The 19827-nt window shown below is 41.2% G+C and overlaps 1 protein-coding gene across 1 annotated transcript in view; it reads right to left on the reverse strand.

Moving 5' to 3' along the window:
- Positions 1–803: 803 nt before the first annotated feature.
- The window catches only part of EPB41L4B (erythrocyte membrane protein band 4.1 like 4B), a 123721-nt gene continuing 104697 nt past the window's right edge, over positions 804–19827 (reverse strand). Inside the window, exons 23-25 of the mRNA XM_010010695.1 lie at positions 7394–7462; positions 3111–3274; positions 804–1504 (exon numbers count right to left, since the gene is read on the reverse strand). Coding sequence (XP_010008997.1) covers positions 1435–1504; positions 3111–3274; positions 7394–7462 — 303 coding nt within the window. The 3' untranslated portion in view covers positions 804–1434. The remainder of the gene's footprint in view (positions 1505–3110; positions 3275–7393; positions 7463–19827) is intronic.

Consider the following 19827-nt stretch of genomic DNA (forward strand, 5'->3'; position numbering starts at 1 on the left):
ATAAAGCCATCATAATCAGTGTCAAATTAAGGGCAATCTTTTATCTTAATACAAACAAGAGAACATACAGAGTAACAGAAAAATATACATCTTCAGCCATACAAATCGCACAAAAGTTTTCCTGTTGGAAGAGTACCTTGTAGCTGACAGTTGTTGGTAGCTTTCTAGATGACCCTGCACTACTGAACAGGGAGGAATGGAGAACTTCTTTCTTCTTTTTTTACCTAAGAAATAGTTGGTAGCATTACCTGTATACCATAAACACCCTCCCTGGGGCTGCAGTTCTGCTACTGCTGGACCACCCACCCCACCTGATGCCTGAGATAGCTCCACTGAACGTAGAGGCTGCTTGCGTGCTGGAGGAGAAGGGGACATATAGCCAGGCATACCCTCCACAGGTTTGCCAGTACACATGTGCTGATTAGTGGAGTGAAAAAGAGGGTATAGACACAGCTATGCTATAAACTATCATTGTTACTATTCTTTAAAGTGATCAATCAATTCATGTCAGGCAGGAAGGCAGTTTATCTACCCAGGAAGGGAAAAGTAGCTCCCTGCATGAGCTACGTTCACACAGCTGAGGCTCTGCAGCCTTCAGTGCCGGGCAGAAGCTGTCTGAGTGTGGGCAAGCCTTAATGCCTAGGCAACCTGGAGAGGGTAAAGCTGCTCACTCAGTTAAAAAAAGTCAGTATCAAGCTAGAAAGTCAGTAGCAAATTACTTTAAACAACTGATTTTTTTTTTTCCATTAATGGAAATACAGTAAGATTTAGTTGAAGGTTTAGGTCAAGATGACAATCTATAGGGAGTGTTGGGTGTGTATACCTGTATGATGGGGTGTCTTTTCCCCTTGCAGCTATTTATATCTCTGAGTGAAGGTTAAGGTTAGGAATTGAGTAAGACAGCCGTTTATTTTTCTGTGGAAACTAACAGTCCTGGGGTTAGGATGTAATAATCATTCTTCTGCTTTAAAAATGGTTCTTTAACAAATAGCAGTAGCTCATTGCAATTTTCAGTTGTACAAAATGACATATTTTCTATGTTACTATCAAAATATTCTGCATAACATTAATTTCTGTGCACTTATTAACATATGTACAGAACAGTGTTTCCCAATAGAAATCAGTATGCTCCTTGCTGATCCTTTTTGCCCTAGATTTACCAAAACCAAACCAGAAATTAATTGTGTTAATAGTATAAAATCTCAGGAGAGATAAAGGATTGAAGGTTGATTTCCCAGCAGCAAATGAACAAAGGGACTCCTTCAAGTTAAAGTCTAGCTGAGACTTCATTTTAACCAACCATGGTGAATCCAGGTGAGCCAGGTATCACACATTTTCCTGATGCATTATGTTGAGTACACAGAAGCAGAGGAATGTAGACAGAAGGCACATGAAAGGCCCCAATCCAGTCTCCATCTGACGGAAGCGTGAATTTCATAATTCTGTCATCAAGAGTCTTTTCATCATTTTCTCTCTCTCAAGTTCACGCCTCAGAGTCTCAGCGCTGTGTAATTAATGCACAAACAGCCAATTATGGGGACAACAATAAGTCTCAGATTTCAATTTAAAATAATCAACAATTTCAAAATACCAAAGGAGGGGAGAAAAGGTCAGGCTCAATTCAGTGAAAAGGCCAATAACTGATGACCGATTCAGAAACAAGTACCGCTTGGTATTTCTGAAGAGCAAACAGAGGCAAGAAACAGGACATCAAAAGACCCACATGGCAAAACAATTTAGGATGTCATCTCACCCCATTAAAGGCTACTGATTTCAAAGACAACTGGACAAGGACTCTATAAATGAAACAGCTACAGTAAATGCCATCACAAAAGACGGGTGTTTCAGCCTTCTGCTCCTCAGCATGGTCTGATGTTGGGAACACCTATATTCGTGGAATTTACTACAGTCCTGCACACATCAGGGTGTGGGAAGCAGAGCCTAAAGTCCTTGCTCTCACACCCCACATCATTCCAGAGCCAGCACACTCTGCGACACTGGGAATGTCCTGAGTTAGTGATTCCATTTAATAAATAGTGTGCGTGTAGGGGAAAGAGGGGGAAACCAACACAAAACTGTTTCCTGTGTTGTTCTGACAGTTAAGCATCTTTACGCTTGTAAAACAGTTCGGAGATTTAAACTGCAGTGCAGAAACCTTGCCGCCCATTCATGAACAAGCCAGGGTGGAATCACCCACTTGCCTTTGAGACAGCCTACAGAAGCTGAGTTCAGCACTTCAGCTTCAGAATTACATTTTCACTGGGACGATAAATTTTTCAATGAGTTAGCAATGTTGAACAAGTGTGCAGGTGCAATTAAACCACCATCTGCAAGAAATAATTCGCAGATGAAAAGGGGAATTGACCACGAATCTGAAAGTGAAAAAGCCTCTTTTATAATGATGCCAAAGAAATGCTTTTCAACATAGGACTTCTTTTGCTCCAGAAATATTGAGCATATCCACTTCTACATTCGTATTCAGTAATTTATCAACTTGGGAACTTCAGCTGTGGTTACATTCTAGAATAAGAAGCCAGCATGCAAAACTGGTAAGACTGAAGAATAGAAAACTGATAGCAGGCTGCCCGTGGAAAGATGGGATGGCTTATTGTTTCTCTGAGAAACTACAAGAAAGACTGCTGTAGCTTGACACGACTTAAAAAAAATATAAAGAGGAAAAAGAAAGAAAACCAGGGTCTGTTTTTCATTTAGAAGAGCAGACATTTCTTAACCTCAGCTTTCCCCCACGGATATTTAATTACAAAATACAAATTGCAACAGCAACTATTGAGAGAAAACCTTTGTGGTCCAGACTTGCCTGAGGAAAATCTGCATGACACTTACTCTTCAGGCTGCTGGCCACAGAAATGGTACACTGCTGGCTGCAGCAGTTAATTAAGGCAGGGGCTTTTTCTCAGAGCAGATGAGAGTTATAGATATTTCTTTACAGAACCCACCTATTCTGAAGTAGGTGTCAAGCAGCAAGTGGAAATCTTTTAGTACTGGGGAAATGGCTCTTTATAATTATTATGATAAGAAAAAGAAAAATCAAGCTGATTCCTTTAATGCAGAGAGCTTCATAGTATTTCTGTGGAAGAATTGCGCAGTACCTGTCTGCCAGCGAAATCGGTTTATGCGATGTGTATACCGTCTGGACCGTTGGAGTTGGAATAGTGTCTGCCAAAGATCTCAGTACAGGCGATGGAGATACCAGCGTTATCTTAGGGGATGACTGCACTGTACAGCATTGTAATTTGCTGTCTGCAAATTCTGCCTACAAAAAAAATATACAGACACAGAAAGGAAAAAGCGTAGATTAGCTTTTGCTGTCTTTCACCACCCAATTCATTGCCAAACATTCAGTAACAACAAATGATAATGAGAACAAACAGGAGGCTGTAGCTATAGCTGCTCAGTACTACCTCCATAGGTGCTGGACTGGACAGCCACCTCTTTTGATGGCTCTTTCAGAGATGTGCCCAAGGGACAAGCTTAATGGCAACATGCCCTATGTGAGATGAAACTCCATGTATGGGACTGGCAGCATTTGGATAAAAGACATAATCAGTTTGGAGAATGCTGCTTATCATTATTGTGTTTTCCCTAAAAATAAAGCATAATGCTGACTACATGAGATTTCTGGATGATTCTTCAGAAATGCTATACAGTTTTCTGGTGGGTCCCAAGTTTCAAAGTGTCCATCCCTTTCCCACACTTACTAACTAGAACATGCCTCAAGAGATATATTCTTGCAGTATCTAGTGACAGGTGACGTAAAAGCAATATTGGAAATGCTGTTTTAAGACAAACAGCAAGCAAGCAATCTCCTATCTTTCAGCACTGCAGTATTAAAGACTGGGCCAGATAATGCAACTGGAGGGGTAGGATCCCTAAAAATAAAACAGCCCTGTCTTGCTTTTTGGCATGGACTATTTCTCATGCAAACCACAGTGGATAGTATTCTCCTGGTATCAGCTGCATTTCTTTCTTGACAACTTTTTCTTCTGGACTTGGTTCAGAGTTTAAGGCAGAGAGGAAGTTAAGTCACCATCATAATGGAGCAGTTGCTTGAATAGCAACTTTTTTTTTTCTCTGTCTTAATTATTTCTCGAATTCTGCAAGCCACACAGGATCAATGCTAACCACAAACGAATCAGTTTAATCAGTAGGACAATTATTTGAGCCCAGGAAAGAATGGCTGTGTTAGGTTTACTTGCCCATTGCAACTTTCTGCTCACGTTTCAGCTAAATGCATCTGATGTGCTCCAAAACAATCTCTGAAGCAAAAGGAATTCCATTAACTTCACGAAATTAGTAAAATGGAAAGTGCAAAACCAACTAAAGAAACTCCTCCTCCACACCTGGCCAGCTATATGTGTAAATACTGACTAACACAACCTGTTTGAACTTCTCTGACATTCAACTTTTAAAACTCAACCTTACAAGCTTTAGGAGAATCAAATTTGGTGTTCCTCATACAGAATCCATGTGGTCTGAGGGCTGCCAGATCTTAATTTACTTTATGAAGATGTACCACTCTGTGAAGCTGATGGAAGGTCTCCCAGCCTTACCGGAATCAGCAGAGCAATGACAAATTACACTTGCTGAAGATTTGCTCTGAGTCCTAAAGTGTGTTTGCTCCAGATAATAGTACATTTACAGTATATATTTGCTTGCACAATATGTTTGAGCCAAATATTTCACTGGTCTAAACAGATATAATTCCATTAATTTAAATCTATGTGACTCATACCAGCCTGTGAGTATGGTCATGGAGCCTGCCATTTCTCTACAGAAATGTCTGAAATTCAGAGGGCTTCCTGGCATGCAGTTTGTTTTTAAACATTCCAGGCAACCACGTTCTCTTATTTTACCTCTGCTAAGAGCAACACAGCTGCATACGCACCACCAAATTAGAAGCCCTAAGCAAAAGGTAAAGCCTTCCAAATGTCACCATTCTTAGCTTTTTTCCCCCTCAATGACATTTCAATGTTTTACTCCAAGCTAAAAAAAAACAAAAAATGAAAAAAAGAGAACGGGAAGCAAGGAAAAAAAAGGCAAAAAACCCAAACAAACAAGGAAAAGCATTAACAAATGTTACCATCTGGGACTGTGTGTGACTGGAGGACATTGATAGTTAAATCTGCCTGCAAGTCTAAGCACTGATCTAGACCTTTGCCTTACAGCTCCTGTCTGTGGTGTAGGAAGCCTTCGGCAAGAAGCTCAAGCCCTCGACAGAGCCCGTGCATCGGGATGAACTGAAATGTTGGTGGGGAGAAGGATGTGTCTTTGGGCTGGGATGGAGGACCATGGAACACAGGACCGAAGTCTAATTGACCTTCCTAATTGTTTTCCCATCTTTATGCAGTCCTTTCAGTAGCTGCTCGTTTACCACACCTATTTGTACATAACTCACTCACGTATGGAAACCTATGATGGATCACACACCATTAGATTTTTATTGTAATGGTGTTTTAAGTGTTTGTGCTCTGGATTCACCTCTGCCCAGGGAAATGGGACTCTATGGAGAGAAGAGGGAACTTCAGAAAGATTAGCTTGAGTTTTACTTTGCTTCTTCTCTCCCAACAGAGCATTACAAAAATGTCTACATTGGAATTTGTCATGAAACAGCCATTTTCTGCAAGATGGAAATTCTATGGGTAAGTATATCAGGGTAGTTTCTGTTACATTTTGAAGTTCCATCACCCAAATAATGAAAAAACATTTTATATAGCCTTCCTAAATTTTGCTTTTATCGTAACTCTCATAGGCAGAAAACCAACTTCCTAACAATCATTACTAATTTGAGGGAAAGCTATTTTGAGCGTATCTTCTTGCTTATATGAAGTAGTAGCATGAAAGACACAAACACTGTAACTTTGGTTTATCTTCTACCACAGTTGTACTATCTGGGCTTGACTGACCTAGTGAAAACTAGTGCTGTGACTTATTCCCATGTATTTTCGGGTACCTTTATTTAAAGCTCAACAGTGGCACTGACACAGCTTGGAAAGGCTAACTAACTTTGGCTTTAAAATACTGATGTGGAGAAAAACAAGAGATCAATCCCATGATCAGGTTTACTGTGAAAGAAAAGCCTCTATATTTAGATCGTTAAACACAGACACTGTTGGGCCATGAGCCCAAGTTGAAGTTACTTATCTCTGATAATATGCCACGTATAGATTGCTGCTACCAGTATAAGTTAAGGTTAAAATCTGAAATGCTTCATTTTTCCAATGTAATTTAAAAACTGTAAGCCACTTGCTGTAGTTTATAATTATAATCAGAGTGTTTCTTACAGACTAGGTAATTTTGTCATACTTACTACATAATGGCTCTGCCCTTAAAGTAGGACTTAGATTGGACTTATTTTTTAAATTGTCAAATAACTGTTTCCTTATGTACAAAGGTTTTGTTTATATAAGGTGGTTGTTAGCTTCTATGTTCCTTATAATATTTTTCTTAATAGTTTATCTTATCAAAACGCCTACATCCAAACTTCTGCACAAGTTTAACAAGAGTCATGGAATCATAGAACGTTTGAGTTAGAAGGGGCCTTAAAGATCACCCAGTTCCAACCCCCCTGCCATGGGCAGGGACAACTTCCACTAGAACAGGTTGCTCCAAGCCCCGTCCAACCTGGCCTTGAACACTGCCAGGGATGGGGCAGCCACAGCTTCTCTGGGCAACCTGTGACAGGGCCTTACCAACCTCATAGTGAAAAATTTCTTCCTAATATCTAACCTATATCTCCCATCTTTCAGTTTAAAGAGATTGCCCCTTGTCCTATCCCTTCCTGCCCTTGTAAAAAGTCCCTCTCCACCGTTCTTGTAGCCCCCCTTTAGGTACTGGAGTTAAGCTCAATACTTGATTCAAGTTGTTAAGTAACCATGGGAGTTTATATGAGGATACCATTGTAATCACCAACACTAACTGTAATTCTTACTTAAAATTCAGATGTAAATTCAATGAAAATCAAGCCCCAATTTGTGATGGCACAGCAGATGGTTTCAGGCAGGAGGCCATGCAGTCCCTAGACAGAGGACTAAGTCTTCTCATTCCTTTACTGCTGCTTGGAAAGATGCTCTGGAACTTCACAATTGTATTCTACAGTCCTGAACTGAACAACATTTTGGGACCGACCACATTAGTGGTGAGCCTTGACCATTAACTCTTAGTTCTCTGTCTAGTAAGCAGCAATGTCTGAATGCAGGCAAGTTATTTATATAATGGGAATATTTAACTGATTTGCACTCTAATTTCTACTTGGATTTTTTTCTTTTTTTTTTTTTTTTTGAGGGTTGCTTAATATATAAGTTTCTTACACTGTTAAAAAAAATCATTGGAATTGTGTTAAATACACAGTTCTTTAGTTGCATGTTCTACTTACAGAAAACTGTGGTACTGTTGGAAAAGGATCGAAAAAAGGATTAGATGTATCAGCAGGGAATGTCTTTATCTTTAAAAAAGATAAAGAAAAAGATGTTACTTTCAGAGCATAAAAAAGCAAAAGAAAAACAAAAAAAAAGAAAAAAGCAGCAAAGCATTGCAACTACAATGACATATCCAACAAATTAGAGCAGTTCAGCAGAAATTGGACCAGACCAAAAAAGAACCCCTCCAAAAATGCATACAGAAACCTGATGATGAATAGTCAAAGTATAAATATGAAAACTTGATAAATTAATTCTACCATGTAATTAAATCTATTGTGCAAATACGGAGCTGATTGATTGCATGTATAATGTATCTTCCAATTCTGTCAACAGCCATTGGATTATTACCTGCTTCCTTCAGCCAGCACTACATCTTGCACAGGAGCAAATTCTGCAGTTCAGGAACTCTGGCTAAAGAACTTGTCCTTTACAAATTCTAGACTTCCAAATTTCCAGTTACACAGATGAAGGCAATCAATCACATAAGGTGGGATTGAAAGAACACCATACATACAAAAAGCACTGGGCACAACTGTTTCAGGCAGCTAGGAGGCCTGTGTTGAGAGGAGGGCTGTGGTTACGGGGTTGACCTTAGGGAAAGTGCCTGGAGATGGAGAAGTGAGACACCAACACGTCCATATGCTGAGAAGCCTGAGAGGTCCCATGGCTTGGATCATGAGCATATGGTCACTGGTGTGATCAGGCCCTGCTGCAAGTCACTTCTGCCGTTAAAATAATTTCAAACATTAACTGAGATTAAAGAGATATTTAAGTCGGCAACAATCTTTGTCCCACTTCATTGTGAATGCTGTTTCTCATGATTTTCCTCTTTAGATTGCACACATTTTTCATTCATTAAAAGAGAGGACAAAATAAGAATTAAAGGTATCAATTCTGAACAGCACTTTATGCTTTCTATTTGGAAAAACACATTTTACAAAGGTGTGTTTTTCACTTTATTATAGAAACTGCTGCGCATTTGTTTGTTAAGCATGTCTTCAAACATAATTCACTAACGACAACTATATAACTGTTGTTTAATAATGAGGAAAGCTACCCTGAGGGCTCTGAGCCTCGTAGTGCAAAACAAAACCTGAAATTATTACGTCAAATATAATAAAGTAAATGCATAGTGTTTATTTTGGAAATAAAATAACAGAAACATATTGGCTTATAAAGATGCCAAGGGAAATTAGCAGCCATCTGTGGGCCCACTTCTGCAAACACATGGAATTAATCTTGGCATTAATTGTCAGGTTTTTTACACATGAGGAGTATGGATAGCGAACAAGCAGTTAAGCATGTAAATAGCTTTTTAACAGGATAAAGGTGTTTATAAGTCAATTACACGGGCATAAATGAACAACTGTGCAATGGAGAAATTCCTTGAAATTGCAATTTTCTATGCAAACATGTTAATCTCACACTCCTTTTATAGTCTTATATTCATCCCTGTTAGTAAAGTGTACATATACTACATTGCTGATTGAACCTACTCATTGGACTGAAGCAACAGTTCCTAGCAAGTTTATGTTTCTTCATACCCAGAGCCAAGTCTGTCAACACAAAGCATGGGCAGCTGTAGCATGTCTCACTTGAGAGACAGCAAACACCCATGAGCCCAGGTTGTCATTCCCCAGTTATAAAGGGTATACAATATGTTACAGTACAAAATACAAGTGCACTCCACTAGAAACATAATCTTTGGGCCAAAGGCAACCAGGGGTAGGAAGTTGGTTGCTCATATACAGTATGAGTTTGATATTCTACAGCTAAAATCTCTCTAATTTTGCAGGTTGGTCTCATTAAAGAAATGAAGCGCAGTTACTGAACCCAGAAAAAAAGGATGCAGAACAATATTCAAGAGCCCATGGGGATCTGAGACCAGAGGCACATAAGAGGAATCAGCCCGGATTACATGCTGAGGCACACAGCCATGCAGAATACTCTCTTGCAGCGTCAGTACTGCAATCTGTGGGTGTTCCTGAGGCCAGCCTACGCATCAGAACAGCAAAAATGGTTAATCTGGCTTAGTTATCAGTGTGAGTTCCCGTCTCAGGGAGCTGTGCTTATTTAATCTTGGGAATAAGACAATTCTGACAAATGAAAGGCTCTCTAGGTTCTAAACCCATCAATTTCCGGCATTTTTAAAGAAAACAGAAATTAAGAAACAGAGGGGAAAAACCCATACTTGTGTTCAATTTAAGAGAGACAAACAGAAACCATCCTGCTTAGCCCCCAGAATTTGCTCTTTCTTCCCCTCACCTTTTTTTCCATCTGAGAAGAGACCATTGTTACTCAAATGGCACAGCAGAGTTTAAGTTTGGCCAGCATCTTAATATGAGTGCTGCTGCCAGCTCCCACAGGCAAAGCAGAGGGACAACACTGTTGTCTCCACAGCACTGGCAAGAGATTCTTATCTGTTGATGTCTTGACTCTTTTCAGTAGGAAGCAGGTACAATATTGTTGTGGTTTAAGCCCAGCCGGCAACTTGGAACCACGCAGCCGCTCGCTCACTCCCCCCCCTTTTCCTTCCTCCCCCCGCTCCCGGAGGGATGGGGAGGAGAATCGAAGGAATGTAACTCCCACGAGTTGAGATAACAGCACTCCAGTAACTAAGGTATAATACAAACCACTACTGCTACCAATAGTAATGATAAGAGGAATAACAAGGGGAGAGGACACAACCGCTCACCACCCGCCGACCGATACCCAGCCCGACCCGAGCAGCGATCTGGGCCTTCCGGGTAACTCTCCCCAGTTTCTATACTGGGCATGACGTGCTGTGGTATGGAATACCCCTTTGGCCAGTTTGGGTCAGGTGTCCTGCCTCTGCTTCCTCCTGGCTTCCCCTCCTCTCTGGCAAAGCATGAGACTGAGAAAGTCCTTGGTCAGAGTAAACATTACTGAGCAACAACTAAAAACATCGGTGTTATCAGCGTTGTTCCCAGACTGAAAGTCAAAAACACAGCAGTGCACCAGCTACTAAGAAGGAGAAAAAATGACTGCCACTGCTCAACCCAGGACAAAGATCCTCATCCATGCAACAGCAGAGAAAGTCTATATATTTGAGAACACCTTCAGACTGAGGATATGCAGGATGGGGAGACAGTCATGTGGAAAACATCAGTTAAGCAACTGGGTTTTGTGAAACTGGATTTAGAAATTTGAACAGTCTTTTCACCCAGGAACACAATTTGTTCTGGCGGTCCTACATGTCCACCATGGCCAGCAATATGCTGACGACAGCAGCTGCTGCCAGCACTTGGGTTGAGGAAGACAACCTTGTGATTCCCATTCCACAAGGAAAGCAGTGTCATGTGTGAGTCTCTTCCTGACCCTTATCTTGGGGTTGAGTCTATTTCATGGGCTCAAAATTCTCAGACTAGCTGAGAAAGCAAAACAACTCCCTGACCAGAACCGGAGGCAAAGGCCTAAATATTAGGCATACCCTACAGAATATACAGCCACTCTCCCTGCCCTAGGACGAAGACAGACCAGACCTTCAAACATCTCCTGACTCATGTGGTAGAAGCAGACCCTAAACTTCTCCTGGGTGCTTTCTTCTCCCTGCTGCAGCAGCATCTGTTGAAAGATGCCACCTGGGAACAGAGAAAAGAAGAGCAGAGCCATCACCACCACCTCCTACCATCCCACAGTTTTTCCAGGCTCTGGAGACTTTCAGCAGCTTCTAGACTTTGCCTGCGACAGCAAATACAAGGGAAAGGAAAAGGAAGAGGGAAGAGTAGGTGGGCACCTCTATGTGCAGGACAGTCTCATTAAGCTGAATTATAGCTGCTCAGACTAGCAAAACACAGTCGCTGCTAGCCCCTGGATTGCTGCTTAGTTATTCTGTCTACTTTGGTACAAGACAAAACAAGAGAAATAACAGCTTTGAAGTTTAGAGCTGAGCACAGAAATTCCTGTGGTGGTAGGTGGGCCAGCAATTGTGTCCATGTTGTAGAGCTGCTTAGATGAGTGTGTTCTAGCACAATCAGGCTCTTCCACAGGAGCAAGAGGGACTAACTGGTGTCACAGAGACTACAGAAATATCATGAGCAACAAGAGGTCAGAGTCGTGCTCTCAGGAACAGCATAGTCAGACTTTTAGCACTTGATTTCAAGCACGCCTGCTCTCTTTGCAGGGATAAAACAGTCTTGCAGCCGAAGTCACAACCATAAAACAACCTTTAAGACAGGTCCCATCATGACTCGTCATGACATGCCACGTCAAAGGGGTATGGCATGAAGGGGGAGTGGAAGCATTCTGCGCTCCAGTGGAATCTTGCATGCTGAGAGCTTGTTTCACAACGTCGAGTGCCCCTTACTTGAAAGGTCAGGGTGCATTACCATAGAAGAACTACTCTGGACAAGTATCTCCTTGTCTGGAATATTTAGCTTGGCAAGCTGAGAATTTACACAGCTTAGAAGAATAGTTGACCCTTAACAAAAAGAAAGGAAAAAAAGAGGAAAGTGTAATACAAAAAGGACCAGCACAGTCTTAGGAAAAGTCCAGTGGTTGACTAATCCTTCAGGAGAAAAATCCAAAAACCTGTCAATATTACAGTCACAGTGATTTTGTGGGAAAATAAGACAAATTTTATTCCTTTATGGATAATTTTCTGCTCGTACTCAAAGACTCTTGTTGCATTATTACATGTCTATGGGAGTGACATATTCTGGAGGTATCTTTGCCATAACCAGAAGAGTTAACAGCACTAATTTTCCATTACATTTCTACTGCAAAGAAGAATGAAGGAGGGTGTAGGAAGAAAAGGGACAACAGGACAAGAACACAAAGAGTTCTTCTGGACAGAATTTAAAATCTCACCAAAAACAATTGTACTTTCCCAAAACACCTTTTAGATGGGTTGGGAGAAAAATAGCCTGTAACTTTCTCATAAATGCAAACACAGGTGGATGGAGACAAAGAAAGAGTACTTTTATCAAATTAACTGATAAAAAAAATAGCTATTTTTGGTATTTCTATCAAAAGGGAATATGACAAATACCCTTGCTGTGACCAAAAGAAAAAAAAAATACCATTTTTGGGTATTTTGTTCTCTAACATTTGGGGTAGTCAGTATATCCACTGCTCTGCCATAACTTTCTTTCCTTCTACAAATGTCCAGTAACATTTTCAGCTGTCAACACTTCCTTCACTCCCATCCCCTGCACTGGAGGCCTTTACAACATGACGCAGAAAATGTGCAATCTCAGTGGGTTTGCACTGTCACTTTGTATACTGGCCAGATGGAAGATAAACTTTAGGCCAAACACTTCACTATATTGCTTCACATCACAGCAGAAGTGAAGCTGCTAACACCTGAAGCGGTGTCATAAACACAGCCCTCAGTACACACATATAGATAAAGGAATATTGTGTGGTGCTTTATTTCAAAATACATAAGTTGAATACCAGCACATCCATACAGCACAAAGACTTGTTTCTACCCATCAAATTAGGAAATAGCAGCAGCCCAAGCTTCTGGAGTGCATTTTGTTGGCATTTCCCAGGCCTGACGTGATGTGACTTTAAAAAAACACTGGTTAATCATTAGACCTGGTTTCCAAAGCCAGTGATACGATTCTGGACTCTGCAATTGTAAAGCTCCTTGTCTGCTGTCATACCATTTCAGTGGCTGAAATGAGTGAGGCAGAAAATGTGAAACCAAAGAGTTTCTGGTACTTTTCACCATGCAATACCTCCAGACAAATTCTTTTAAGTGGGAGTAGTTCTCAGCTCCAATGATCAATCACTCAGGTAATGTCAATCCCAGCTCACTCCATTTGCAAGTGGCAACAAAACCAGCATGATAGGTAGGCAGGCATAGTCAGTGCCTGGATGGACAGGGCAAAAATCAGACCAAACCAATGCAGTCCGATAAACCTGCAACAGGATAGAGACGTAAATCAGCAGTACCATTGGCTAATCAGTCTTGGACAAGGCTGTGCGAACTGAATGCTTGATGAACCAAGCTTGGTGTGAATCCCACACACATTGCATCACAGGCCATTGGATTCAGGATTTTTTCCACTTGTTGAAATGCTGTCCAGGTGCCAGTGTCAGCAAGCAGATTTCATTCATGCACATTAGAGAGGGGCAGTTTTGCAGAAATATACTAGTAAAAATACCCTAAGACACCAAATGTGAGGTTTCTGGAGAGGATGGGTTTCTGTACAAGCCACTAAGCCAGGGAGACACTACATGTTCAGAGCCTCCCTGCCTACTGTCACTCCCTCTGGGGAGATGATACTGTGAAATCTCCATCCTAGCTCCATCTGGTCTTTGGGTCTCCCTTGCTCATCTTGCAAAAAACTGGCAGAGACTGAAGTTCAAGGAAATGCTTTGAAGAACATTCACTGACACCTAAGAACCAATGTAAGTGAATCCAGCTGTTTGACTCATCTGATTTATCTGCTTGGTTCAAGATTCCACAGACCTGGAGGACTGAGTCCACCTCCCCACAGGTACCACTTAATTCCTTTTGGAAAATTGAGAGAACTCCACCTTGAAAGTCATGTACATCCTATGGTATCCTTGCTGAGCCAAATTCTCAAATGGTGAACTTGCCATTCCTCTGCTCACCAACATATGCTAGCCCTTCTCCAGACCTTGCTGCAGGCTGCATCCACTGTCCTGGAACATGCCCCGGTGGCATGAACTATATTCTTGATGTCTCACTGAGTGGTTGTACAACAGGGCTAATACTTAACTCCCTCCTAAGAGTGACTTTGCTCAACCCTTCCTAACATAGAGGCGTTGTCAGGAGGTGGCTGCCTGGCTCCTTGGCTGTGCTCCAGCGACTTCTGGCTCCCAAACAGATGCTCAAGGAAATTTGTGGGAGTGATTTACAAGGTTCAGCTTCTGCTAAAACTTGGTTTTGCTGCAGCTATAGCATTTCACATATACTTAATGTGTAGTAGTTTGTTGCTACCATATAAGCTATATGCTATTGATGAGCAGGTCTACCTAAAACACAGTCATTAAGGTGTCATGGATAAAATCCTGAATCTTCATGCCAACTTTTGTACTAATTTGCAAGGGCAGCCCTGCAAATCATGTCGGTGCTAGTATCCTAGTTGTGCTGCCTTTAAAGATGGAGTATTCTGTTGATCTTCATTCTAAAGGTTGTAATTATGGGTTGCTGGCAAAGCAATTTCAGAGGTATTTGGAGGGGACAGGGGATGACAGTGGTAATGTTATTAAGTCAGCCCAGCATCTTTACAGCACATGGGAAGGAAATGGATGTTCTGGATCATTTTTACAATGTAGCTTTGCCTTGAGACTGTTTTTGAGAAGATGTTCTTCAAAACAATACAGGATAATTCAGATGTGACAAAAACAAGACAGTGTCCATGTTCCCACAGTCTTCAGGGTATTCAGTACTCTTTTGCTGATGCTGTGAAGGTGAGCAAATGGGCTCACCACAATCTCGGCAAGGGCTGTCAGCCCAGTCACCATCCCCTGAGGAAAACGTGGCAAGGCAAAAAGATGTCACGGTCTTGATGCGTTGGCTAAAATGCAGGATAAAGATGGCAGAATTTGCTTGTCTTTGCTTGAAACACAGATATGTAGCAAACCAGAAGCAGCAGGTATACTGGCTGGATATGGCTGCTCTCCAACACTGCTGAAGAGTAAGTTAGTTGCACTGCTGGAACAGCTAATACAAAGTTACCTTTTTTTCCCCTTGGTCTTTACCAATGAAATTGTCGATGATCCAGTGCCAGGTGCCTAGATCACAGTGCACAGACAACAAAATCAAGTGGCGTCTTCTGCAGATGGAGGCTGTTGTCATAGGAGAAAGTCACTAAAGATGGATGACATGAAGAGGAGGAAATGAATATTGTGATTTCTGCCAGTTGAGACTGCCCCAGGTAAGCCATTTATTTCCTGATTTCACTGCCCGCAAGCGGACTGTCCATGCATTCTGCACCAGATGGAAACTCGCCACTAGCCATGCCTGATTATTTCTAAGCGTAGACACTGACAGCTCATCATCCAATAACTCCATGCCTTATTAACACAGCAAATTTAAACCCAGAGACATTTCACCAAAGGCTGACTAATAGCCACAGGACATACCTGTGCTTTCACAAAAGCATCAGGATCACATTCCTCTATTGTAAAGTTATGCTAGATCAACACAAACAGTACACTGCCTGACCCTTGTCCCACACAAACAAATAATTTGGCTTTCTACTGTAATCAATCTTTACTTGTATAACAGCAAAAGCTGGCTGAAAGTCCTTAAGTGTCCAGAAACTCAACCAATCACAGTCTCCTTGAACATCAGTACAGTAAGAAATACTTAACATTAATTTTTTGTCCTATTTTTCTGGTCTACAGAGCTCTGCTAAAATCCCCAGGAGTTTACAGAGTTCATTATTCTAAAGGAAAAGAATAGCACAGGTAGATTAAATGGCACAGGTAGATTAAAGTCAGTTGGAGCTACAGGAAAAGTATTAAAATTACAAACTGGTGCTCTACTTTTATATCTATCCAGAAGGACACTTGAGCATATTTTCAACTTCAGCATGTGCCTAGTCCTAGTGATTACTGCAGCATTTAACGATGCATTTGCCTACAAATTTTGGTGACCTCTCATGGATTAGTATCTCCCCAAAGAGACACAGGAGTGCTGACTGCTGCACTGTGCTGCAGTTTGCCAGGCTCACTATTCTAAAAGTCTGCTCTAACTTAAGCTTCTGTACGACAATAATTCTTTCCCAACACAATATGTCACCCTTTCCAGCACACCTTGTGGAAACAGAACACTGCTTCTTTAAATGTAGTGTATGCAAAACCATTTGATCCTATTGATCAGACCAACTCAAATAGAAGCTGCAAGTCTATAAAGAACAATGTTTTGCTTGGTTTAAGATTCATGCATCAAGAAATCCAATCCCATATCTAGTAAATCTTTTGTGATGTTACATATAAAAATCTAATTATTCATAACCTCACACCCTTGGCTGTGGAATCATTCATATTACCAGCCACCAAGCATTGGAAAAATACAAAGATTCTGTGTTCACTGTAATTTATATCTTGTTGTATTCAAACACAAGAGCTCATTAAACATATACATTTACAGATTACAGATACCTGCATTGTAATACCTAGAAAATTCGGTGCCATGAAACACATCAGATGCCTCTGTGTCTATTGAGTCGCTCATTAAAGCAATCCACTATCAAAGTAAATGTATTGTTCCTTTGTTCCTTTTCTCATCTTATTTCCATCTTTTCAAGAACAAATTGGGATGCTACCCTAAGAGCCAGTCACCCAGTCTGAGACACTTAGGCATGTTCCATAGCTAAAGAGATTAGTCCCAGCCAAGGGATAATCCTAATTGATTAGGGCTATTAGCACAAAGCTCACTCTCACCCGTTCTTAATTACAGCAGAAATTTCTCCTTTGGACTGAGAAGAAAAGTACAGAACTCTTCTGCTTGGCCCAGGAATGACAGCAGTTTCAATGCCAGAAGGCTGCTCTATCATTTGAGCAGAACTTTACTTCCCCATAATTTGTTTATTGGGCAAAGGATCCAGGGGATCCATTGTTATAGACATCTCCGTGAAAGTGACTGAAGAAGATTATAATGTGCAGTGAACAGGAAAAGAAAAGGGAAATGGGAGAGAGGCCGAACAGTGACAGTCCTCTCCCTGGAGGTCTGCTTGTGGCATTTCTTCAGGGCAAAAAATATACCGTGACTGAAATGTCACAAGCAGATGCTGGTCCCCACTCAGTATCTTCCTGCCCGTCCCAGCAGGGGCTCACAGGGAAGCCAAACTGGGAGCTGGGGATTTCCTGCGAGGCATGTTTCCAGCACTGCTGCCTCCAAGGACCCTTCCCAGCACCATGTGCTGATGAAGGAGGCCAAAACATGCTGTAGTCAGGCAACCTCTGTCAATGTTATGGTCCCTGGAAAGATTATAGTTAACTCAATCGATTCAGGAAAACCCTGAAGTATTTCTAAACATGAGAAGAGCAGAAACTGTCAACTTCATTACTGGGGTACAGTGAGGGGGCTTACAGTGGTTACTTTTAACTTTCTACCCAAGAGCCCCAGGCTGGATGAAAGCTAAGACTTGGGATACTCTGTTTTCTTGGGAGTGGGGGAGCTTCATTCTGATTTGTTGTTGGGTTTTGGTTTGTTGTAATCCTGTGCCTGCTTCTTTTTGAGTGTGCTCTCTATAAGCGTTGGAACTAACTGTTCTTGGTGCAGGAATATGCCCACTTCAGCCATGCTGTAGATGTGGAGAAACCCTTTACCCACACTGCCTCAGTGCTCCTGTTCTTGGTGAGAGAGAAAGGAGAAAGCACAGTTTCTTCAACCTTTTTTCCAAACCAGTAGCAGCAAGACAGGAGAGATCTAAAGGACAAAATCACTGTAGAGGCACACACGAACATGGGCTCTGCTGACCACAGACATTTTGAAAAGAACAAGCTTTGTCTGAAGTCTGAGCAGTTCAGTCACTCACGCAAACACATGGACTTTATCTGGATGTGAGCACTTGCTCTTCGTGGTTATTGATTTTGACAGTTTGCTCTAGTCGGCTGCAGCATGAGATGAGGGCCAAATTGTGCACAAATTCAGGTGGTAAGAGCCCACTGTGCTTGGCACACATTTCCCTTCTCCAGCACTGCCAACAGGGTTCTCAGCAGAGCATGTCCACATGGCTTGGTGTGCATGCCAGATGGCATGGGTAGCTCCTTCATCAAAATCCATTCTGGTAAAATCTCTCGCTTCGCCAGAAGCGGCTAGGTGACGTTTCAGAGCACTTGCAAGACTCTACCCAACATTTTGGCAGAGGATCAATAAATGACATTAACTTGCTGAAAGAGTTTTGTAGAGGTTCACTTCCTGACCTCACTGGATGTTCCTCCTAGACGTTGGGGGGATATGGTCTTGGGTTGCTGAGCACGAGATGGATGTCATGCCATCAAACAAGCCATAAATCCACAGTTATTTCACAGAGATCGTTTTGTGGACAAGTTCCAAGGAATAACTCTAATGAGCATGCAAGAACTGTTTTCTAGTCATCTGATTTAAACTGGGCGCATAGGACACCTACCTATGTAGAAATTTTCTTCCTCAGCCCTAAACAGTTCAGAATTTTGTTTTTCAGAGGGTGATAGAAGGGGTAATGAACAGAAGAAGACAGTTTCTACCAAGTTTAGTGGTTTTCAATCCAATTCTCATGATAGTTTGTTAGCTTGAATTAAACAACTCCCGTTTTCTTCCTTCCACAATTAAATTACAATTTTCTTCTACGTTCTACAGTATTTGGGACACCGCACAGACACTGTGGAATTACTACAGATATGCTGAGATTTATGCAAATTTACCAGCTCAACTTACTGGTTATTTCTACTACTGCCATTCATCTCAGTTATGAGACTTGTACTAGGCTCTTTGTAAACTGAAAACAAAAGATCTGTCCTGATGTAAATCTCACAAGCCAGTGATGTGGTCTCTGTTTTGGTTTTGCTTGCTAGTAGACAAACTACAACAAATGAAATAGATGTTATGCTTCAGTAGGGGATTTTCCCACTCTTGTGGAAATCAGTAAAAAGCAGAGGATGAATCAGTAGATAGGCCACAAGAGAAAATCTCTGGTCACTTAGGTACCACTTGTGGTTCATCAGAAGAGACTGCTACTGGAACTGCTTAGGAATTCTCATCAGAAAATGCCTACTTATTCAAACTGTATGTGTTAGAAAAGAATCTGTGCTGATTCAATTTTCTCTATACTTAAAAAAATATATATTCTAAATGGTTTCACTCAGCAGTTTGTCAGAGGAGGTTTTAGTGCCAATTTAGAAAAGAAGTTTTGGTTGGAAACATGAGTTCATAGAAATTAAGTAACAAACATTACTTGAAAGTGAAACACTCCACAACTGCAAAAATGAAAACATTACAACCTGGCTTGATCCTTCTCCCTACCCTTCTTAGCATTCCCTGACATTTAGTTCAGGATGTTTTCCAAAATAAAGCTTTTGAAAGGAAATGCATACAAGCAGCTTTAACTTTAATCAAAGAAGATGAAAAAAATATATTATTTCCTATCAGTTCTGATTATTCAATTGAGTGGCAAATAAAAGGAAAATTTACTTGCTCTTTTTGCTGGTTTTACAAGTTGAGTAACCCAACCAGTCAAAAAACAGCTCGGAAAGCAGATGTTTCCATTTTCTGTTGGTGCTTGGAGGCATTCAATTGAAACTCCACAGAACAGCCCAAGCAGTTAGCATCACACTTGCTATCACACTAGAACAATGTGAATTAGAATTACATATATATCAATTCATTAGCGGGTAGGAAAGAAAACAAACACACAATAGTTACTCACTGGAGCCTAAATGCAGTCGTTACTAATCATAC

The sequence above is a fragment of the Nestor notabilis genome, unplaced genomic scaffold, assembly GCF_000696875.1.
Source record: "Nestor notabilis isolate BGI_N333 unplaced genomic scaffold, ASM69687v1 scaffold6823, whole genome shotgun sequence".
NCBI lineage: Eukaryota > Metazoa > Chordata > Aves > Psittaciformes > Psittacidae > Nestor > Nestor notabilis.